At 39.9% G+C, this 24,677-nt stretch overlaps 1 protein-coding gene across 9 annotated transcripts in view; it reads left to right on the top strand.

Annotated features, from left to right (window-relative positions):
- slc4a3 (solute carrier family 4 member 3) overlaps positions 1–24,677 on the top strand; it is a 62,128-nt gene that overhangs the window by 17,897 nt on the left and 19,554 nt on the right. For 8 of the 9 annotated variants that reach the window (XR_005695245.1, XR_005695244.1, XM_040027574.1 and 5 more), the window contains 7 exons: positions 1,403–1,577; positions 4,632–4,882; positions 5,056–5,246; positions 7,047–7,273; positions 19,639–19,784; positions 21,862–22,042; positions 22,260–22,395. Coding sequence is in view for 7 of the 9 variants with exons in the window: in XM_040027574.1 (XP_039883508.1) it covers positions 1,403–1,577; positions 4,632–4,882; positions 5,056–5,246; positions 7,047–7,273; positions 19,639–19,784; positions 21,862–22,042; positions 22,260–22,395 (1,307 nt within the window). In the remaining 2 variants the exon portion in view is untranslated. Of the gene's footprint in view, positions 1–1,402; positions 1,578–4,631; positions 4,883–5,055; positions 5,247–7,046; positions 7,274–9,024; positions 13,056–19,638; positions 19,785–21,861; positions 22,043–22,259; positions 22,396–24,677 lie in introns of those variants that run through there. The other variant, XM_040027575.1, reaches the window with a different exon arrangement.

Genomic DNA, 24,677 nt, shown 5'->3' with positions numbered 1-24,677 from the left:
ACATCTACAGACAGTAGATTGTAACCCACGGTGATGGCACTCATAGCAAACAGGGCAAATATACATTCCTGATTTTTTTCGGGGTTTTTTTGTGTAATATATCTGATTTCCATTTGGGCATACAGTACTTAAAGCATACAATATTTCAAATCACTGTAAAGCCATTGTGTGTGATTCTATTTCTGTACGTATCACGCCGCCACCACCTGGGCTGGGGTGGCCCACCTCCTGTGTCCTTCCACCTCATCTGACTTCAAAGCTAACATGAAAGAGTTAGGCCTCTTGTCTGTAGTAAACTCTCCCTAGAATATTGTTCCCTGTTGCAATATGTCGGGACTATTAAATTCAGGGTCTTACTCTGACGAATAGCCCTCACCAGAGCAGGTGAAGGAAATGAGGAAGTGAATGGGGAAATTGACTCATTGGAACACAGAGCACATTAAACCATGAACAAAACTGAGCTGGACATGCAGTAAAAACAAGGCGTTCACTGCTCACTCACTTTAAAAAAAAAAAACCAAAAAAAAACAACCTTTCTTTTATTCTGCCTAGCTACATCTGCCTCAGCCTTGTGTAGATAGGTAGCTTGGATCATTAAATGCATCATGTCCCTTCATCCTGCTGGTAATTAGGAAGTAATGGAGCCCTGGCACACAGCAATCTGAGACCACTGAACGGTAGCCAAAGTACGCACTGTGCCAGCACCAATCTGAGGCCGAGGAAGCAGCATGTGCCAGTGATTCTGACCTATCACAAGCACCAAATAGCTGAGGCAGGACACTCCCATCAGTCTTCACTGTCTCCAGGGGCTCTCTAGTGCATTAGTTCTTTGCTGCTTAGCACTTTGTTGTATTGATTTGATGTCCTCTGTGCATGTAACAGAGAATATACAGTCGCTGTGTTCCTATTCTGATGATGCAGAATTATTTTAAAATACAATCACATGTTTTGTTTTTTTTTGTTTTGTTTTTTAACAGCAAAAATAAATCTTTGGCTTGAGTGCAAATCATGTCTGGAAATAGAAACAGCAGACCTACTTTCCATATAAAATAGTAGCAAAAATAATTATTTGTTTTGCATTCATCCCAGATTAGCATTACACTTTCATTTAGCATGAATGTTCCCCTCGTGTGGCTGCTGTTTCTGATGAGTCAAGGTGTGTCGTGCTAAAGAACTGTCCGGTTAGATTTCCCACTTTGCTAGCATATACAATATAGTAATCAGGGTAACACATTTCATGTATCACGTAGAGATTTTATAGCAAACTGGAAAAACTTCTTGTTAAAGCTGAGGTTCAATGACAGGGGGCAAGAGTGGCCTTTGGATATATGAGTTACGGTTATTGCCATGCAGTTAATCATCCTTTTTTGTCTTTACTGAAAGTATTTGTACTGTCGTCCAGGTAAGGGTGGAAGAGGAAGATGAGGATGGATGCGTGGAGGACCAGGAGGAAGAAGAGGAGGAAGAGAACTGGGAGAAAGCTCTGTCCGTGGAGCGCTTTGCAGACATCATCAGTGACTCTGCTTCTACCAGTGGAGACAGGATGGGGCGACACTACACTGAGAAAGACTTTGAGTGTAAGCAAAGCTGCCGTGCGCACGTGTACACATGATAGTATAGCTTCACTTGCACAAACAAAAGAAGCCACTGGGACAAGAATGCAGTCAAATGTCGAATTTGATATTTTGGATTTGTTTTTATATTACTGACCAAAACTCATTTTCATTAGCATTTTTCAAATCGTCTGTTGTTCATTTTCGGTGACCTTTGCAAATTGTAGCTTCAGTTCACTGTTCTCAGCTCACAGGACTGACACCTGGTGTTGTCTTCTGCTGCTGTAGCCCATCTGCAATGTGTTGTTCATTCAGAGATGCTCTTCTGCATCCTTTGGTTATAACAAGTGGTTATAAGAAGAATCAACAAGGCCCTTTCACCCAGAGAGCTGATGCTGTAAACCCCAGAGATGGTTGTGTGGGAAAATCCCAGCAGATCAGCAGTTACTGAAATACTGAGACTAGACCGTCTGGCACCAGCAGCCATGACAGTACTCCTGTCATGTGGTATCCATCAGCTTTATCTGCAGTGCACTCTGTACACTGTGTATGAATTTCTACCACGTATCTTAGAATTGAGCACTGCACACTTATTTGAACTATTTACTAGATTTTGTGAACAAAGTAAGCAAGCAAGTAAAATGTATTTATATAGAGCTTTTCAAGACAAGGAAACAATCACAAAATTTTTACAGAGGAAAAGCTGCAACTCTGTCCAAACAAATTACAGGATGTATCCGTAAGAATTTCAAAAGGTGGTATTTTTTTAAGTAATGGACATAGAAGCTTATTGTAAATCTTAAAATACATGACTGAATATGACATTTTACAAACAAAATTTAAAAGTGCCTATTTAATGTGTCCCCCTCTGGACGTACGGCATGTGTCCATATAATAGACACATTTGTCCTATACTTTTGGGAGCATGGCTGGAGTCACTGCAGCCATTGCTGCTGGTACCTATACACTCAGTACACTGAAGACTACAATTTAAGATACACTGACATGAAACAATGTCAAGACAAGTCGATGTTTATTGTCAACCCAACAATATGCACTCAAGTATACAGTGGGACGAAATATCATCCTCCTGGATCAAAGGTGCAAACAATAGAAATGAAAATGAAAAAATATACATATGCAAGAAATAAGACAATGCCACATTATGTGACAGTGCACATAATGTCGATTTTTCTACAGTGCTTTAAAAAAAATCTTTTACTGTTGGTATCTGGGCAGCATTGGCATCATAACAATCATCAGTGCTGAAATATCCTGTACTGTAAATACACATGTATCCCAGCTGATCCTGACCCTGTCCGTTGTGGTAAGAGATTAGATCAAAGCAGGGCACCATATATTGGGTATGTTGAGTAAAAGGCTGGATTAGCTTTCAAGAGATTAGCTGATGGCTATCACCTGACAGGAGATAAGGAGCTGCTTTCCTTTGGTGTTTGTTAAAGAGTGTTTTAGTTATGTCTTTCTAGGGTCTTAGGAATTAAAGGAAGAGTCTTTCAACTGAAAGTTACACTTTTTTTACACTGCATGTTTGCTATTGAAAGGAATTCAAAGTCTTGGCCCAAGCAAACTATAAGTAGTCCTAAGGCTGGCTGGTATATCAGCTTTTTTAAGTACCCAGCTGGTTCTGAGGTTCTCCTCAAAGTTTCCAACTTCTTTAACAACAGAAGCTCACAGCTCACATCAGCACACTGCTGCCGCTTGGAAATTACTTGGAAGCGATTTTTGATTAAAAGTGCAGTTTCAGTCGGCAACTGTTCATTGCCTGAAAAGAAACAGAACAATATGTCTGTTGGTGGTATGACAATATAGGCTGCAGCCTGTGTGGGCACAGAGAGTAGGAGAGAAACAACGAATATAAAGGGCTCACACATCCTGAAACGAGGAAAAATGCAAATATAATGCTAATTAGTGATTTTAGTGAAAGTTTTTCAACACGTTTGGCGACTATAGTATTTCAGAAAAAGAATAACGTCTGCATTTTATTTTTATGACTTTCTCTGATATCTATCACTGTAAATGGCTAGAAAAGGTAAAAAAAAATTCATATAATATATATACCCTTTTAGCCAAATACAAACTATAAGAAGTCTCATCCCAATATTCTTCAAACTGTTCTGCATTCTGCTGAGCTGAATCCCAGTTAGAAATTGTTTGGGGAGAAGTCGATAATAAGTATAGGAGTTTTTCAGACAGGCTGAAATGTGTGAGGTAGCTAAGAATAAAAACATCCCCTCATGGTACCGCTGTCATTCTGTGGAGGACCCATGACTTTAACATGTGCAGAATTAATTTACACTGGGAATTGTCAGAGGAGAATGGTCAGACTGCTGCTTATAGGAAGGAAAAATGAACTCAGATAACCACAGTATGCAGAATATCATCTGTAAATGCACAACATATTGCTCCTTGAAGAAGATGGGCTAAAGCAGCAGAAGACCGCACTGGGTGCCGCTCCTGTTAGCCAAGAAAAGGAAACTGAGGCTATGATTCACATTGGTTTGCTAAAATTGGGCAACAGATGACTGGAAAAATGTTGCCTGATGAATCTGGATTTCTGCTACAACACTTGGATTGTAGTGTGAGTGAATTTGATCATGGGTCCATCCTAGAAGTTCAGGCTGCTTGTGGTGGTGTAATGCTGTGGGGGATGTTCTCTAGGAATACCTTGAAAACCTTATTATCAACTGGCAATTGTTTGAACACCACAACCTTCCAGACTATTGTTGTTGATTATTCCCATCCAGTTATGACCACAGTGTACCCATCTTCTAATGGCTGCTTTGTGAAGAATAATGTATCACAGAGCTCAGATTATTTCTGTCTGGTTTCTTGATCATGACGGTGAGTTCGCTGTACTCAAATGGCCTCCACATTCATCGGACTGCAATCCAATAAACCCCCTTTGAGCTGTTGGAGTGAGCGATTGATGTCATGGATGTGCAGCTGGGAAGTCTGTATACATCACCAAAGAAAAAGCATTTCACGTGATATGGAATGAGCTGCTCAGCCAGCTGATGTGAATAAACCATCTGATATCATGGCCTCTCTTTGACACAGATCACAGACACACATTTCACCATATGCACCACCCCTTGTCCACTCACCTGCCCGTGCCCCAGCGTTTACGGAAGAGGGTACACAGCATGGAGAAGAGGCGCAAAAAGAAGCGCAGGAAAAAAAAGACTTCGCTGCCGCCTTCTGACGTTACGCCTACCATACACGAGGTAGACGAGGAAGAGGCAGAGTCAGAGACCGAAGGGCAAGGGGTGGCTGTCACTCCCGCAGAGCTCCCTGAGGTCCAGCCACAGGTAAAATGTGACTTATACAGTGTAATCCACTCATGTACCTGAGCTGCTGATAAGATGATTGTGGCATTAATACTTAAACAAAAGAGAATTATCTGTGGTTTTGATTATGGTTTTACTACGTATAGCCAGATTTATATATGCCTCCCCCTCACTGATCCTCCTCTTTCTCTCAGTTTAGTTTGGGGAGCCAAGAGGACTTGGGGGAACCCCTTCACCACACTATCGTCTACACGGAAAACGAAGAACAACCTTTGTCGAGGAAAACAACTGCGCTGACTCTGACAAAGGGGGCGGCTCATAATGGGGGAATAACTGTTACTGGACAGAACGATGACATGGATGGAGGAGAAGCAGCATGCAACAGGTGTGGTTTCACAACATCTGAGTCCTCTCCAATGTCCTAGTAAACATTTGTAACATGTATAAAATCTGCAACACTGCCCAACACAAAGATGGCAAATATTCATATAATTTGTTTCATATGTTTCGCATAATTAGCGTGTCTGTTGCTACAGGACATTGTGAAAAAAGCCGATATGCTACAGCCTACTCACTGACCAGTACTGACTTCTTGTCAGTCTTTTAGCTAAATTAGCTCAAATTGAAACCTTTTCTAGGTCCCATATTCTACCACTTTAATACACATATTAATATTACGTCTTAAAGTCGTAGATGTAATAGTAATATGTGTATTGATATTACATCCAGAATGTGTATTTTAAATTCCAGTCGTAAATGCTGCACACTTGCACTCTGACTGTTTGATAATCAGTTTCAGTGTTGGTAACTTTAAATCAAACTAGTGTGGCTGCTGCACCTGCCCCTTTGAGGAAGAAGTTTATGAGTGATAGAGAGAAGCGGCCTTTAGCTGTGCATCTCTATTTTGATCTCCACCAACCCATGAATGTGTCGTTTTTCAGGTATCTGACCATTAGCAGCTAGCTGCTAAAGTTAAGCTAGCTGCTAAAGTTAAGCTAGCTGCTAAAGTTGTCTGTTTGTGGCTGATATGTTGGACAGGTAACAGTGTGTTCATTAAAGATTATATTGCTGGAAACAGCTGCCCACTGAAGCTGAAAACACAGCTGATTAAAGCAGTGGGAGGCTATTAAAGCTGTGGGCCATAAAACTGAAATACATTGCTAAAAGATGCTATAACACTGTGGGGGAATACAGGGATGAGATTAGCTGCAGGATTATCATTGTGAGCAAATTCTTTCACACTACACCAAGTCTTTTGTTAAACTTTCATCCACTTAATTATGCAGCTTTAACAGCCTTTTGTTATCAGTTTATCCCTGACTGCTGTCTGTTTCACAAGGCAGAATTTGGCAGTGATAAAGCCTATCACAGGAGCATGTTGCTGGTTACATTTTCCTCACAACAGTCATAATTTAGTATTTTATCAGTTTCAAATTTATTAAATACATTTTGGTTTATATTAAGTGCTTTCTGTTGTTTTCTGAATTTGAAACCTTTAACTGTGTGAATACTTTTTCGTGCAGCAAAACATATAAAACAGGCTCGTGCATACGAGAGCATAGGCTAAGTAAGCTGTATTTTTAGATATGTGATACTTGTCATTGGAAGCCAATAACATTTATAACCCATACGTGCAGTTTTTAGGGCAGTTATGATCCATTAATGGTTCCAGCTGAATCATTCATATCTGGCTTGCTAACACATACAATATAACCATCAGAATATGAATTATTTGGTGATGCTTTGAATTATGCATGGAGTTTGCTGTTGGGAGGTCAGGGGCGCCATGGTGATTCAAGTCCTTGTCTCTGCTAATGGCTCACTGGATAAAAGCACAGAAACGAGCATCATGCCTGAGCCATGCAACGTTTCATTGCTGTGTTTGAGTGAGCTCAGCTAAGGATGACTCAGAGGCTTGGAGAGGAGATCCAGGCCTGTTGTTGTGTTGTGAAGCCCTCTGTTGGTAAAGTAACCGCAGTGCATGAGCCAAGAGAGTATTTATCAAAAACGATTTTAACATAAAGTATATTAATACTTTATAATGTGATGATTTATGGTTGATTTGTGGACTACATTGTGGTTCATATTTTGGTTTTGAAAACAATAAAATAAAGTTCTTTCATAATGTCAAAGAATTAATTATTTAATTATTAAATTAAAATTAACTTATAGTGCTCTTTGTCAGTGTTCCCTCAGGATCAGATCCCTCAAGTTCAATCACACCTCATGGCTGGTTCCGCAAGAAGCCTGTCCACCACCGTCTGCCGGGCACCCAGCGAAGCAACTACGACCTGCGGGAGCGGATCTGCATCGGCAGCATGACTGCCCTGGAGACTGCCGTCTATCAGCAGGTGCCCACTGATGAGGCTGAAGCCCAAATGTTGGTCAGCGCTGATCTGGATGACATGAAAAGTAAGAAAAATACTACACTGTATTTTTAGGGAAGTTTATGTTCAACCCAGTATCACAGAAAAACATGTAATAGACACGTGTTCCACTGTGTCCATTTCACGCTTTGCCTCTCCAAAGTGTGAAAAGCACATGAATGCAGAAGTTGCAGCAAGTTGCAGTGAGATGCAATACCAGCAGAGGGAGATATTTTATTGAGAGCAACATGATTATAATTCAATTCAATTCAGTTTTATTTATATAGAGCCAAATCACAGCAACAGTTGCCGCAATGTGCTTGATTTATAACCGCGGGGAAGTATTTAAACAGCCATTACTCACACATTTACATGTACATATTTAGAAAAAAATATAGAATTGAGCTTGATCTAATAATGCTGTGAATAAATCGATTGGTGTGTTTAGTACTTTTCACTGGACAGCATCACAGTCGGCGAGGCTCTGTGTCACTCTATTTTATTACCATTTCTTCCACATCATGTTGACGAAGGTGTAGAAACTCCTTTTAATAGAGTGGAGACATACAATGCAGTAATAGAGAGAAGGACTGGAGGGAGGCTTAGGGCAGGAAGATAAAACCCGGTGGAGAGGAAATTGGTAACAGCGTAGAGGGGTAAGGGAAGAGTGCTGGTGCTGAGGTAAGTCAGCCTGCAGGCTGCTGGAGCAGGAGCAGGAGGGCGGGGTTGGCAATGGCCATAACAATGAGAAAACGAGTGAGGAGGTAAGAGGAGATTTAGAGTAAATTGATGCAAAGACCTGTTGAAACCTGTGTGTGTTTGAAATGCTGGAATAACTGTCTGTTTTCAGGTAGCTATGGTATTGTTTTTATTATTAAATGCAAGTCAAATAGGGGTTTTTATGTGATTATTGGGGACAATACAAAAAAATAGCCTTTTAAATTCCTCACTGGTGTTGAGGAAAAGCTTTGGAGCAGGACAACGGTAGATGGTTGTCTCCATCTCTGAAAGCACCTTCTGAGATGACTCATTTTTTCTTATCACCCACGCCACAACAGTGATGTGTGTAGTGGTGGAGGAGGGAGGGGAGTCTTTGTGAGCTGCCTGTATTGTTATATATCAGCCAGGGACTATGTGTGTTAGTGTATTATTGATGTAAATGCCAAGTAAATGCAGTGAGTTAAAAATGAAGACCTTGACTCGCATCAGTGCTCTGATCTGATCGTACGTGGATGTGACTTCAGATTCTTGGCTGTGTGCACCTCGCAATAAAGGAAAGTCAATGTCAGTATGTATTATTCTTAACATAGAGCTGGATATGTTTCCCTTGATGTTATCTTGAGTGCTGTTGAAGACATAATAAAGCCTGCTGCTTTGACTACAGATTAAATGATTAAATAGAACCCTGTTTCCCTCTCATTAAGTGACTAATTATATCCAGAAATAACAGGACATTTTTGATGACATAATAATAATGTGTGTTGTGGGTTTGCTGCCCTCTGCTGGCTCTGAAAAGTACTTCCACTATGCTTACACAATTGAAACATTCACGTCTTTATCTTTATATATATATATATATATATATATATATATATATATATATATATATATATATATATATATATATATATATATATAATTATTTTTAAATAATTGAATTTTGAATATTTGAATATTGATTGAAATAACAAGAATATTAATGTATTAAAATCAGATTCAACAGTTCCTTTTATTTAAATATCTTTAAATTTCAAATTCTTACATTTAAAAGCACAGCATTGCACAGATTTAAAATACTTTAGTCCCAGATTTGTAGTATAATCGGACCTAACTAATGGTTTTGATGCAAAAAAAAAATAAAAAAAAAAATAGGAAAAAGTCTACTACAAACTGTATTTTGTTTCAGCAGTGCTTCTTTTAACCTAGAGAGCCTGCAACATTTATTGACTCCATTTCTTCACTGAGGCCCAACATTGACGGGTTTTGCTGTTTTGGCTCCATCATGAACATCCCACACATCCGGTCTCATGAAACCAGCCCACACAGCCCCACGTATGCACTGTTAAAAAATAAGCCTTCCAAAACAGAGGATGGAGGAAGGAGGAATATAATATCGACTCATAATTTTTGCAAATGTAGGCTGTTCCTGTAATAAAGTCTTTGTATTTATTCAGTTATATGTCACTATGCTTTACATATATTGTGTCCTTAACAGCAGTTGGCTTCATATTGTAATTTGTAGCACAGTTATGGAAGTAGACATGAGCTACACTTATTTTTGCACTCCATACTTCATTTTGTTACGATTAGTCTTAATTGTAGGAGACTTCTTTTTTTTTTTTTTTACCACATGTTGCACAAAGCATCACTTTAGGAAGTGAAGGTCCATGCTTAAATGCTCAGAATTAACAGAAAGAAATTGTAAGTGATAATAAAAAAATAAATGCTAAAAGAGGATTTTTTATTTTTTTTTTTTGAAGCAAAAGCTTGTATGGCCACAGAAATACTCTCTCTCCGAGCATCAGGGGGCTTTAATTAACAGAAGCCTGCAGTCGATTCCCCTTCAACGCCGACCCTGCCCCTGGCTTTTCCTGCTTTCCCAGAGCAGAGCAATCATTGACTGTTTAGGGCCCCTCTAGAAACAGAAAAACAGGGCATTGGATTTGTAGGGAGTGATGCTTAGAACATGGAATGGCCATGTATATCATTAGTGTCTGCTCCCCTGTTACACTTTGGTAATTTGCCCTTCAAGTAGACAGACAGGTCTTAATCCGTGATGTGATTGGGACAAGTTTGCAACAAGTCACTTATTAAACCACATGTAGATGGTGTAGAGTGAACACCTCAGCAGGTCATTCATAAAACACACAGTTTTTTGGATACAGACACAGTCGGTTTATTTCAACAATGACATGAGCAGCACAAATAAACAGGTACTCTGATAAGAATATGTAATCTAATATAAAAAAGGACCATGAAAATCTGATAGCTCAGGTAGAGTGTGGGATTTATCAAGACAAGAATTGTTTCATTATAAATAAGTCTGCCTTATAACCCTGAAATCTGGTTAACAGATGTAGGGATATATAGAAGAAGAAGAACAAAACTTTATTTACTGTCAGATCAAATTTCATACTAACATCCTAATAACTAAGTTAATGCTGATGTGCCACATGCATTAATGAGGGCACGGCTTACATTTTTCCCTGCATGCTGTGAGAAACTGCAGGTATTTATTAAAGTCAAAGGAAAGAATCAGACTCACAGGAACCTGTGAGGCACAACAATTATTCTATCATGTTTCAGTTGTATTTTGATATTTCAATATGTCACTTAGATACACAAAATACACAAAAGTTAATGTTTGATGATGGCGAGCTGTGTGTGTGCAGATTGGTAAGTAAAGGCACACCGAGGTTTTTCTCTTTGTATTATGGACCGAACTCTGCAAATAGACCATATGGCCTATATTAGACTACTGTGCTAATTGTTACATTGATGGCAGATGTAGTGTTACTTGAAAATAAAAGTATTAAGGGCCAAAATTATGAGGGGCTTCACTCTTAAAATTCAGGGTGAGGACTTGGTGAAGAGCTACGAGAGAGCCAGAGCTTTGGCACCATGCTCACAGCTTTGAGCGAGCCACCCACACCAATTACACGCTCATTCTGCTAACAACTCCCCCCTGGTATTCCAAATAAATTAACACTCCTAGCAGCAGCTATCACCGGCATTCTAGGCTCAGTGGAGTTAGAGCTTAGAGTTGGAGGGGGTTTTTTTTGGTTGTTTTTTTGGTGTTAAATGGTGGCCTAACAGCAGTAAGATGCACACTGTAATCCTTAGTACCTGTGTTTAATTAAATAAGTAATTAATTTAATAGTACAAAAGTTTTGTGTTAGCATAGAGCAACAGAAAATCTGGCCAAACACTAGTTGTGTTGACAGCTGTAAGGTAATAAAATCAACTTGAGGTATTCTTGATCGTATTCAACAGGATTCAAAAAGATACTTCTCAACCGAAATGGGAATATGACCTCAGTAATGTTAGTCCGCCTCTTTAAATATCATTATTTAAAGCTTAAAATATCAGAATCTGTGCTTCCGATGTTTAAAAGCAATGTGACACTCTTTGACGTTAATATTCAGGTTGGGACGTTTATGGGCCAACTGTTAAATATGGTGATTAATTAAATAATACTGGGACTTAAACTCCAAGATGAGATAGAGGGGAAAAAGGGGGGATAAAAAAAGGAAGAGTATAATTGCAAATGACAAGCCTGTGGTTGCTGGCATTCGTCAGATCAGTGTTTTTTGCAGCAGCACATCATACAAAGCTCGAAGTGCTGCTGTCAGTCTTTGTGAGACAGCAAAAAATGGAACAATTTATGAGATTCTCTAATGGAAAAACAAGGTATGCTTGATGGAAATGTTACAGTGCGAAGTTCACCCACTAGACTCAGATTATTGTGCAAAGCATCGTTTGGTTTTAAAGAGAATTCGCAGTTTTGATCAGACAGATCTAATCTAGCAAAAAACCCGTGCATACACACAACACACTCATGCAGGCATTCGTACAAATGCAGAGTGAGTCACAAACCCAATGGACATGGTGAATGTCCTGTTCAGCTCACATTGGTGCACCTGGTTTGGCCAGTGAGACCAGGGCATCTGGGGGGGATGCAATGGTTTCCATGGAGATGCAGGGACAGGAAAGGTGCAGCTTCCTCTAACAATTAACGCCGTTAAACAGTATATCCTCAACGCGGAGTGCAGAAGCGGGTATTCTGTTCTTCTCATCAGATAGGTTTAATTTCCGCTGGTGTATTGTTTGTTTCTCAGTATGTATTTCTGTATCTCTCTTTGTGCTGTGTATGTGTGCTTTTTCAGTTTAATTCAGTTTAGGTGGAGATCGCAACCTTTGGCCCTTCTATACATCACATGGTTTGAAAGTGATTGCGGTGCTATGGAAACAAAAGGCATCAACTCGATCTCTGATCCGCTCTTTCATGCCTTGCCAGCAACCCCAATAATCAATAGCGTGTGGACATTGTTAGAAAAGGGTGGTGCCTCCATTCAGCTGACAGCTGATGGTCTGTTAAAGTAGACCATCCCTTATCAATAAGTGATTTTGGATTTGCAGCTAAAGTGGATGTCAAAATCTTTTATTTAGCTCCCTGATGGTGGATCTAGCAGAAGGTTGCTGCCTCGGGTGCTGCTCCAGCTTTGCATTTGGACTTAAGGCAAAAAAGTGTATTTTTGTGACACTGAGGATCTGCACATGTGACTAACTTATATTTTTGGAGTGAAAGGAATATTGAATATTTTGATTGACAATCACACCGATTCTTTTTTTTGTTCCACTTTGATGCGTGCAACTTATTTTTCAAAAGTTGCTACTGTGACCACCAACTGTTTTTTTTCTCTCGAGAGTCGGTTAGCTTGGACTTGGGTGCTATTGCACAACCAACGCAAAGAGGCAGTTGCATCCAGACTCTTCAGGTCAGTAGACCAGTGAGAGCAACGGCATTCAAGAGTTGGATGAGCAGGGTGTCCCCTTGGAGAGAGGTGGATAGGAGGAGGTACCGACCGTGGAGATGACAGACATTGAGGGACAGGAGAACCAAGGAACCAAGAAGCACCATGGACCAGAACGACGTTGCAGCACCCAGAAAGGCTTTGGAACCTCAAAGCAACACCAATTTGAACACCGCAGCTCATTTTCAATCGTGGATGGATTTGAGGATTTTGAAGAGTTTGTCTTGGATTTTGATGATTATGACTTGCTTGAGTCAATCCACAGCCAGCTGGGGTCACCCCTCGAGCCTATCCGTAAGTTGGCCGTATTTTCCATGGAGGTTCACCACTTCTGAGTAGGATTTCATCTGTTTGATTGATATTTGACAGCAGTGACAGTTACGTCATGCTTCCGAAACACATCAGGGAATTCACATGGGCAAGCATTTTATTCTATTTTTACATGATTAATCAATGGAAGGGAGCTCACTTGTTTCCATTGATCGTTTAGCCTGCTGCTAGCTTCATTATTGGCAGTAGAGGCTCATTCATGGCCACACACTGAACAGTGTTGTCCACGGTATTGACTGAATTGACACAGTGCTCGACTGCTGCTGTTTCCTACTCTTCTATTGATCCAGTGGCACCTATTTGGCTTTGGGCTCATCCACAGCTAGAGCGGAAAGACATTTCATTGACAAACCATGAGTGGTTCTGCTTTTTTAATCCCTGTGTTGGCTTTGAAACATGGCGTATTAGTGCTGTCATGATGCTCCACCACATGGATGAGAAATTTTGGGATGAGCCTGAGTATAGGATATAAGTTAAAACCTTAATTAGAATAGAATAGAATTCAGCTTTATTGTCATTGCACATGTCACAGGTATAAGGCAACGGATTGCAGTTTGCATCCATCCAGAAGTGCTTTAGCCATGATATAGATATATTACAATATATATTAGCACTAATATAGATATGTAAGTATATTACAGAAATGGGTCTATTATGGTATGTTATAATGTACACGATATGAAGGTATGTTATAAATATGCTATAACTATAAGTATGTACAGGCTGTAGTGAGTACAAGCTATGAACAGGATATAAATATGAAAAACTATACAGAAATATGAGATATACAGCTATACAGAAATGGGAACTATGCAGGTTATAAACAGTTGTAGAATTAAAAATTATTGTATTATACAGAATGATTATTTACACAGAATTATACAGTAGTGCAGTTAAGATAAGTGAGATATGTGGATAATTTCTACAAAGGCTGTATAAAGTGCTAGTGGTTGTGAGTGGTGGTTCAGTCCATGTTATTATTGTGTGTATGAAGGTACAGTTGTCCATTTTGTGTGTGTGTGTGTGTGTGTGTGTGTGTGTGTGTGTGTGTGTGTGTGCGCGTGTAGGTGGTTGTGGGTGTGTGTATGTCCAGTCCATGTGTTAACGTGGGTCAGATGTCAGGAGGCAGAGTTCAGGAGTCTGACAGCTGTGGGGAAGAAGCTGTTCCGGTACCTGGTGGTCTTAGTCCGGAGGCTCCTGTAGCACCTCCCAGAGGGGAGGAGGGTGAAGAGTCCATGTGATGGGTGACTGGGGTTTTTGATAATTTTCCCAGCCCTTTTCAGACACCGCTTCCTGTAGATGTCCTTTATGGCAGGAAGTGGTGCTCCGGCGATGCGCTGGGCAGTTTTCACGACCCTCTGCAACACCTTCTGGTCCGAGGCAGAGCAGTTCCCGTACCAGACTGTTATACAGTTGGTCAGGATACTCTCGATGGTGCAACGATAGAAGTTCACCAGGATGTCTGAGGACAGGTGGTTCTTCCTCAGAGTCCTCAAGAAGAAGAGGCGCTGGTGAGCCTTCTTGACCAGCTTGGAGCAGTTGGTCGTCCAGATGAGATCCTCGGAGATGTGGACTCCCAGGAACTTGAAGCTGCTCACACGCTCCACAGCCGTCCCCTTAATGTAGATCGGTGGATGTGGGTCAGCATTCCTCCTGTAGTCCACGATGAGCTCCTTGGTCTTCTCGGTGTTAAGCAGCAGGTTGTTTGTGTTGCACCACTCAGCCAGACGATCCACCTCCTCCCTGTAGACGGCCTCATCGTTGTCACTGATGAGGCCAATCACCGTGGTGTCATCTGCAAACTTAATGATGGTGTTAGAACCATCGGTAGGTCTGCAGTCGTGGGTGAAGAGGGAGTAGAGGAAAGGGCTCATCACACAGCCTTGTGGTACACCGGTGTTCATTGTGATTGTAGATGAGCAGTGGTTATCCAGCCGGACATGTTGGGGGCGGTTAGGTTATAATTAGGTTATAATGTGCATTTTTGGACTTCTTTTTTACCTTTCCCGAGGCAGATGAAAGCACTGGGGTTTATTTTTGGAGGTCTTAAAATACATTTAGTTCTTTATTACCTGTTTTAGCAGATGTGTCAAATTATGACTCCAACCAAAGTGATTCCTTTACCTTTAAACATCTTGATGGCAATAAGGTTTTTCAACACAAACCATGATGTTTTTTTGCCATCACCAGTGTGTGAATGTGTGTGTGAATGGGTGGATGACTGGATATGTAAAGCGCTTTGGGGTCCTTAGGGACTAGTAAAGCGCTATATAAATACAGGCCATTTACCATTTACCATTTTTTAACCCAAGGCCAGTATTTTCATGTGACATTAAATGACAATGAAAATGTACAGTGAGAGAAAGCGAAATTTTAGCGCTGCCATCATGAGTCTTAGCATTTTGAGCACTGCACCTCAGTACATTGTTGCTTCATTGTTGAACGGCTAGCGTACAGTAGTTTTATTTATGTTATTTATTTGTATTATTTTATACACAAATTCATCGTGTTAAAGACCGTATTTCACAACATCTTCTTAACTACTGCCTGTGGGTTTGTATAACTGGAGTGGTGCCACTATAGGCTGGATTGACATGAAGCCAAATTTAAAATATGTAATTTGAAATGTTGCATGTTGGCATTTTATTTGAAAAAATCTTTCTGCCTGTTTTAGAATGTGTCTGAATGTGTTTTAGAACATGTCATTAGAAGTTAGTATCATTAGAAGGCATAGCACACATTTTCACTGATTATGCATAAGATACTAGAGGTGGGAATCACCATACAACTCGCGATACGATATTATCACAATACTTAACGCACGATACGATATTATTGCGATTTTTAAAAAAAAAAAAAAATTTGCGATATTTAAATTCTGCACATAAAGGTAAACTTTATCAATATTCATTTTATCTAATATCAAAGTCTCACACTCAGTCTTTCTCTCATTTCAGTCAGTTTTATTGTTGACTAACTGAACAGTTTGTATTACAGTCTAGTCCAACTTAACTGAATGCAACCATTGGGTACAATTATAGCTATTCTGAACTATGCAATTTATGAAAACTATGCAGCCCATTCAGCAACTGAAGAATTTGAAAGTAAATAAAAAAAAAAATAATAGAATTTTACATTAAATAAAAAAGTTTTAAACTTAATTAAAATTAAACATGTCTTAAATTAAAATAAGTAAACTGTCATGTTTATTGCTGCCAAAAAAAAAAGTTAAACACATTTGGACAGTGAAGGAATGTCAGGATTCTTGCTCAGAAAAAGGATCAACATGCTCTGAAGTCAACATGCTCTGACTCCAGAGCATGTTGACTTCAGAGAAAAAAATGTTTGTGACAAAATATCGATTTCTACTGTCCCTGTATCGATACATTATTAGCACACAAAATATCACAATACTACACAGTATCGATTTTTTCCCCCACCCCTATAAGATACCCACTTTTATCGATTCATAAAGGCATAAAAACCTAGATGACCTCTAATTTCCTGCTTCTAAATTCAAATAAAACTGAGGTTATTGTACTCGGCCCTTAAAATCTTAGAGATACAGTGTCTAACATACAGTGCCATACTCTGGATGGCATTACCTTGGCCTCCAGTGACACTGTAAGGAATCTTGGAGTCATTTTTGACCAGGATATGTCCTTCAGTGTGTATATCAAATAAATATGTAGGACTGCTTTTTTACATTTGTGCATTATCTCTAAAATTAGAAACATCCTTTCCCAGAGTGATGCTGAAAAAACTAGTACATGCATTCATTAATTGTAGGGTGGACTACTGTTTTTCACTATTATCAGGATGTCCTAAAAACTCCCTGAAAAGCCTTCATTTGATCCAAAATTCTGCAGGAAGACTGCTGAACGGGACCAAGAAAGACAAAATATATTTTGTCCATACTGGCTTCTCTTCATTGGCTCCCTGTTCAATCTAGAATTGAATTTAAACTTGTAAAATAATCATTCCGCCTTTTATCTTAAAGACTTCATACCACCCCATTAGAACACTTTGCTCTCAGACTGCTGGTTCACTTGTGGTTTCTGGGGTATTTAAAACTAGAGTTTTCTGTTGTACAAGCTTCTAGTTTGGTTTCAGAGAAAGACTCTGCTTTTAAGATTAGACTTTAAATTTTCATTTAGAGGAAAGTGATGTAGTTAGAGCTGTGACACGTGACCCTGAGTCTCCTTTAGTCATGCAGTAATAAGCCTAGGCTGCTGGGAGCTTCCCATTATTAGTGTTTCTTCTTACTCACCTTTTTTTTTTTAAGCCACCCCAGGATAGAGGGTCCTGTGATTTTGGGGTTTTTCTCTGTCTTTAAAATATATATATATATATATATATATATATATATATATATATTTATTAGGGGTGCAACGATACTCGTATCGATATTGAACGTTCGATACAGTGCTTTCGGTTTTTAAATTTTTTTTTAATTTACTTTATCAACTTTTCTTCTGATGATGCTGTCTGTGTTGAGAGCTCAGTGGATCTGCGTTAGACTACTCCTCCTAGGCTGCACTGTCGAGCGCAGATCCACTGAGCGCAGCGCAAGCTAGCAAGACAGAAGCTAAGCTCCTTGCAACATGGCAAATTGAAACCCCCCCCCCCCCCCCCTCATTCAGATCTGGCCTTTGGAACTATCTTGGTCTTCATGTGAAGTATGACCCTGAAGGTAAGCGCGTCATGGACAAAAGTAAAACAGTATGTCGGATGTGCCACGCAATGCTCAATTACATGGGTGGGAACTACTGCATTAGCGCAGTTAGCTCGTTAACGTGTTGGCCGTCCAGCCCCACGCACGGGGCAATCCGCGGTAGCTCGTTAACGGAGATTTGCCGTGTTGTGGCGTTAATGTCATTTCAGATTAACGTTGACAGCACTAGTGGGAACACAACGAATATGACTGCACATTTACGCTGACATCATCCTAGTGCAAAGACAAGTGGAAGCAGACAAAAACAACAAGCACACATGCTACAAACTTTACCTGAGTCATTTAGACAGCCCTTAGCACATGATTCTCCTTATGGGGACCTGATATGTTTAATATGCTGCTGAGACTATACCCCAGAAGAAGCGTATAGTATAGCTTTTATTTTGGAAAGAGCCATTTCTCTGTAATAAACTCTCTTTTCCAAAGATGAGTGATTTCTCGATCAGATAGATTTATTATTTTATCCCTTTGTTGTTTCAGCAATATTAAATTTAAAAACTGTACGTTTGAGTTAAAATATATATTTATTATTTTAATAAATGACAAATGAAAAAAGCATGAGCATTTTTTGCATCGAAAAAATATCGAACCGTGACACCAAAGTATCGAACCGAACCGAATCGTGAACTTTGTGTATCGTTGCACCCCTAATAAATAAATAAATAAATAAATATATATTTTATTTTTATTTTTTAAGCTCTATCAGCAAATGTAAGGTTACAGGCCTTGATACTTCCAAAGATTTTTTTCTAAATGCTTGAAAGTTCATCAGACATTTACAAAATATCTGGACAATTGTTGCTCTAGTGTGTTGGATTATACCCTACTATGGTTCAGGTATCATTGGGCATCTAAGTCATGGTTTCTCTGCGAGTTTGGAGAAAGTCTGACATGGGTTCAACGAGTTCAGGAAGATGGATAGAATGTCCTTTTCACCTACACTGGAATGCCCTTTCTTTGCCCTGCCCTGTGGTGAGAAAAAAAACAGCTCATCCAGATCAGCTGAGGCAGTTCAAACAAGGCCAACCTTCAGAGGTTTTCGCCTGGGAGACTTTACAAAATAAAATGTAGCTTAACTTCATTTTCATTTCCATTCTCTCTGTTTCCCCAAGGAAGGCATGACGCAGCAGGATGGAACACTAACAGCAGTTTGTGCACTCGGCCTCCAGCTGCTCAGGGAGAAAAATTAAAAAAGACAGTGTTTACTCAGGAAGAAATTATTTTCATGCACTGGCCGCTCTGGCTGGTCGGCAGCAGTACAGTCCACCATTACTTTGGCATACACAAACCAGATCCACCAACCTGTGTTTCTTTAGTTTTGTAATGAATTGTAAATAGATTATGATAATCAGAACTTGAAATCATTTCTCTCTAAACATATTTCCACATATGTGGAAAAGCTATGTTAGCTTTAGATTTCCATTCCCCTTATTCAAATTTAGGGACCACCCAATCTTCCCCCTCTGTTGAATGGAGAGTTGTTGCCAAGGCTGCCTCATTATCCAAAATTCAATAACATGTGATTGGCAGGTCGAGGAAATTGAATTTGAATATAGTTTTTATGAACTGACAAATGTTTGTGCGTAAAACCTCCTCTTCTGTAACAATTTCCTGTTCCACACAATACTGTGTAGTCTGTGCCTTATGTTATTGGACGTTCCAGTATGGAGCACATTTTATAATTAAACACACACTTAAAAAAGCATTTCAGCCTACCTCTTACTAAATGTACATATTCGGGTTGTTTACTAATAATCCAGACATCATGACTTAGCACTTCTGACCTCTTACATTCTGATTCGACAACACTAGGTCACAGATTTGAGGATAACCCTGGGGTGCGTCGGCACCTGGTGAAGAAGTCATCCCGATGTCACATGAGCCGAACCAGCAACAGTTCTACGCCCCTGTCCAGCCTGAAGAAGAAGAAGAGGGCTTCGGAAAAGAAAACTCACGAGGTTTGCAGCGCGGTGACAGCCATGTTTTGTTTTGCTTATTTTTTTAATCACATGCAGTAGCATAGCTGGTGTTCTTTTCACTGTGTTATAGTTTTTGTTTTTTGTGCATCAGCATGACAAAATGTGGTCCTGGAGACATATACTGTTGCAGGGACACAGTCAGATGTGAGTACTTTTGCACATGTGCTGGGGCTCACAGCCTCCTGATAGTTGTTTCTATGACTGTGAGTCTTCGATTTTATTATGATAGCATCATAAAGAAACTTCTTTGGTTCATGAGTGAACTTTCTTTAAATAGCTTGCTTTGTTAAGAATTCTACCCTTAAACAGTGTTAAATAATATTGTGTTGGCACAGTGGCAGAGATAAACAGTGACAACAACTGAGATTGTTACTGACATTTTTACTGTGTAATAAAGGTGCTGCAGGGAAAATATCTTGTCCTTTAACTAATAAGTGATCCAAAGGCTGCTAGCAAGTTACAAAAGGAGACACTGTACAATGGCTTTACCTTTTTTGCCTCATATCAGATCGTACCTTAAATTCCGAATTAGTCCCCTCAGCCACAAAAGAATCCGGGTCACGGCACCAAGTATTAAATCCAGTTCTTGTGTATTCTCTTAACGGCAAAGAAAGACACTGCTCAAAGTGGTCTATTTATACACTTCCTCTACACGTCACGCACACTTTAAGTTTCAATCAAACACTACTTAGTTTCACTTTCTGCCTGCAGCTCATATTCTCTGCAAAAGCATGCAGTTTCCTGTCAGTACTTTTTGGCACAGACTGTACTCAGAGTTGGACCTCTCTTATACATAAAACAATATAATCAGCAAATAAGTGCTAAGAATATATATTAAATACATGACACCACTAACATCTCCCTGCTGCTCTCCAAAAGTGATTATAAGAGATGGATGTAGCTTCTGTGGCTGAAATGATCATTTAATATGCAAGTGCCTTTAACCCGCATTGTTTTTAATTTCCAGCAGGGGGCATCTCCTCTAGGTACATAATGAAACTAATTTCCATAGAAGTCTATGGGAGAACAGCCCTCGTCTCGTGACCTGTGACCGAAGTAAACACCTTCCTCACGAGTTCATGGTTTCAAGTCTTGCTGATTATAACATGATGTTCTTTTTGTAAATAATGGTCTTCATTACAGTCAAAAAAGAAATTAAATCCAGGTATATTCAGTTAACAAGTTGCTATCATTTAAATGTCTCTTGTGTTCCAGTTTCTGGGTCAGACTGGTTCCTTTTTGAAAAAGCTGGTGCTTCTAGAACGACCTTTGCTAAGCAATAAGTTGTGTCATGATGGCTTTATCCATTTACAGTCTGTGTTTGAAAAAAGGTTGATGAAGGGATTGAGAAATAACCAACATGCAGATATAAACTGTAGGCAGACAAACCAAAACTAAAAGCTTGAAAAGGCGAAAATAGATCAGCAATGCTCAGGGGAATTGCAGAGTGGGGGATAATTTTGTGTATGCTTTTCCCCTTTCTCACACACAATCCTAGTTAGTATTAGTATAAGTATTGAGCAGTAGAGCTTTAATTACAGGTCCCAAGTGTAGTCTTACTGTAGCTTAAGCACAAAGTGCATATTTGTTTCTTCTGAGTTTGACAGTCAAAAACAAAAATTGTGTTGCTCTGAGGAAAAAAGTCATTCTTTTTAAAAATGTAACAGATTGTCCCTCTAGACCACTTTATTCTTCTTAGTTCTGTCCAAAGACAACGAGTGCATGATGCACACAGCCTTTCTCTTAGCTGGTTGAGTGTGCTGTGTGCACTGTCTTCAATCATTATTTTATTCTTTCTCCGTGTATGTTTTGGTAAACAAACTGTATTGAAGATAGGAACTTGGAAAAGAAGTTGGGGGGATTTTCACAGCTTTAAATGCGTTCCAAGGAACTTGATCATGGATTATAAACAACGTGATAGACATGTTTTTCCCCACTGAGTTACACCCTCATAACACAGTTGTCAAACATATTCCAAAAGTAATCTTAGACAGGTACGTGTAACGGGTCAAGCGTGTGCTTTACCGCTTATGTTTCTGCCCTGTTTTATCTCCAGTTGTTTGTGGAGCTGAACGAGCTGATTGTGGAGAAGGACCATGAAATGCGATGGAAGGAGCGCGCTCGCTGGATCAAGTTCGAGGAGGATGTGGACGATGAGACGGACCGCTGGGGAAAACCTCATGTGGCCTCGCTGTCCTTCCGCAGCTTGCTGGAGCTTCGCCGCACCATCACACATGGTAAAAAGCTCCTGCGTGTGTCCAGCAAGCATCAGGTTATCAGTCATGCAGTTTATCGTATGTGCAGCTGAAATGAAATTCACAAACATAACTGTGATATGCAGAAAACCGCAAATTGTTTCCTGCTTTGTTTCTAGCTTGCTTAAAACTGTTTCTTCCCCTTAAGACTGAATAAAGTTGCAGCAGCGACTTGTTTGGGTTGGCCTTTCTTCTCTAGGTGCCATCCTATTGGACCTCGAACAGACCTCTCTGCCCGGCATCGCCCACCTGGTCGTGGAGACGATGATCATTTCCGATCAGATCAGAGCCGAGGATAGGCCCAACGTTCTTCGGGCCCTGCTTCTCAAACACAGGTCAGTAACCAGGCTGACCCTAGCATTAGGCTGTGCCTGATTGAGTGCATCACCAATTCATAACATTATTTCCTGCGGTGGTAAACAGTGAAGAACCACAGTTCAAGGAGAAGATGTTTCAAGTTAATGGAAAAGAGATGAAAAATAAAAGCCGAGCAGAGCAGTGAATCAGGGAAATAAAAGTGATTGTTTTCCCCAATTGGTTTGCAGCAGTTTAATTATAAAGACTAGTTAAAATGCTAACACCACCTTCGATTTTTGTAACACAGGGTGTCATCCTGTGCACTGCTGCTGCTTTATGTTTGTAGGCGTGTGTGCCAGTGTGTGCACTAGCTCTGACAGATAGAGAGCAGAAAAAAAGATGTGACTTGGTCTGTAAGTTTTTCCAAAAGTTCTCATTGTGTCAGGGGACACAGAAGAGCAAACCATTTAGCTTTCGTGAAATATTTGAAAGGAGTCTGGTTAAGGCTCTTTTTGACTTTGTGCCTGACCCTGAGTAAAGATCATATTAACATGTAACACACTCATGTTAAGAAAAGGTTGTTTAAGTGTTCTTTATGCGTTTGGATTTACAGTAGCTTAATGAGAATGTGCTTCCTTAACATGTTTATCTTTGGATCTTTGAGAAAAAAAGCTTCCTGTTTATCCCTTGACTTCTGTTTCATGAGATATTCCCTAAAATCAGTGAGATTTAGTTGGTTCTTTACCCATGTATTAACCAACCTGTCAATTTAGGGTACTGTGGATGCAGCTTTGTTTACATTCTGACCCTGGATTGTAGGTTTGGTCGTATGAAGAATTAGATCCAAGCCTTCCTGCTCATTAATCATTATCCCACAGAGGAGAGAAAAAAAATTCAACTCAGGGGAACTGAGCTGGGAATTTCCAAAAAGTGACATTTAACAAGACTTGGCTCATCAACTGCTGTACTTCCCCGGGTTGACTGAACTGCAAATGTCAAGACTGGGCTGTATCTGTACTGAGTGTTAAAGCCTGTGCTGTTAGACTTGGCGTTTGAGTCTTCGTTGTGTGGTCCTTCCTGGATGTTTGATCTTTGCCTTTGTTTAAGACTGTTGCTGATTCCTATGCACTGAGAGTGAAAAGGAGAGTGTAAAATTTATGTGTCCCCAAAATTCACTTTATAAATCCAGGCTTACTTTTTTCCTAAAAAACTATACGTGTTTTCATTTCAAATGTTTCCTGTTTCTTTCTAGCTGGCTCAGCTGTTATTTGAGCCGAGGAGTTTTCAGCGCTTTGCTTTTTTCTGCATTAGTAAGTCTAAGCCTGCCACTGCTGGATCGATGGTGTTGTTGGAAATTATTGGGTGTGATGCTGTTAAACCAGCGGAAGTGTATATGAGTAGATATGGGAAGGTGGTGGTAATCATAGGACACTAGAACGTGCTTTTCGTTGTCATAATCCGAATTCAAAAAAGTAATATTTAACTAGCTATTCACAAAACACGTGAGGATATAGTTACTTACATCCTGTACCCAAGTCAAACAAATAAAAGCATGGAACTGTGACTCCAGTGCTCCCTGATATTGCCACTCATTGATTTGCCCTGGTATTGACACGAAAGCTAAACTGTGATACACGTGGCCAATCGAATAGCGCTCTATAACACAGCGAATTACATTTTACAGTTACATAACGAGAGACTGGAAACAAGTCGAGTAAATGTTGGCTAAATTACCAGAGGAAAGACGAGCCCTGCCTGTCAGAAGTACATACAATGTTGCCATCTTACTCACAAAGCCTCCAATTAATATTAATAGAAACAAATCTAAATCCTGTTCTGCAGCTTATGATATTTAACTCAAGAGCTCCTGTGACTTTTGCTTTTCTAAAATGATGCTTTTGTACTTAGGTGGAAGTAGTATAGAAAATAAGTTAAGGAAGACAAGCGCGTTCCAGAACAACTTTTGAACTTGGAGTGAGACAGTTTTGTCAACTGGTGTTGAATTTTCCCTCACGCCTGTTATTGTTATACTTTACAAGGAGCTCAGAATGTCCCTTTTTTCTCCTGACTGCATAGAACCTCAGTCCTGCCAGGTTCCCCCTTTTTTTTTAAGGCAGAATGGTACAGCCTGGATTTGAAGAAGAAGAATCTCTCCTGGATAATGGTGTGGTGACCTTAGTTAGACCCATGGATTATAGCGAACATGGCAACATTTACAGTTCTTTTTTTACATATTTTGCACACATGCTCACAAAGCGCCACAGCAGATGCACTCAGAAGAAGCAGGCCAGTGGACGTTCTTAGCAGCGGGCCTTCATGC

Source organism: Simochromis diagramma, unplaced genomic scaffold (assembly GCF_900408965.1).
Source record: "Simochromis diagramma unplaced genomic scaffold, fSimDia1.1 OVJJ01000343.1, whole genome shotgun sequence".
Taxonomy (NCBI): Eukaryota; Metazoa; Chordata; class Actinopteri; order Cichliformes; family Cichlidae; genus Simochromis; species Simochromis diagramma.
This window is presented reverse-complemented; position numbering and strand designations above follow the sequence as displayed.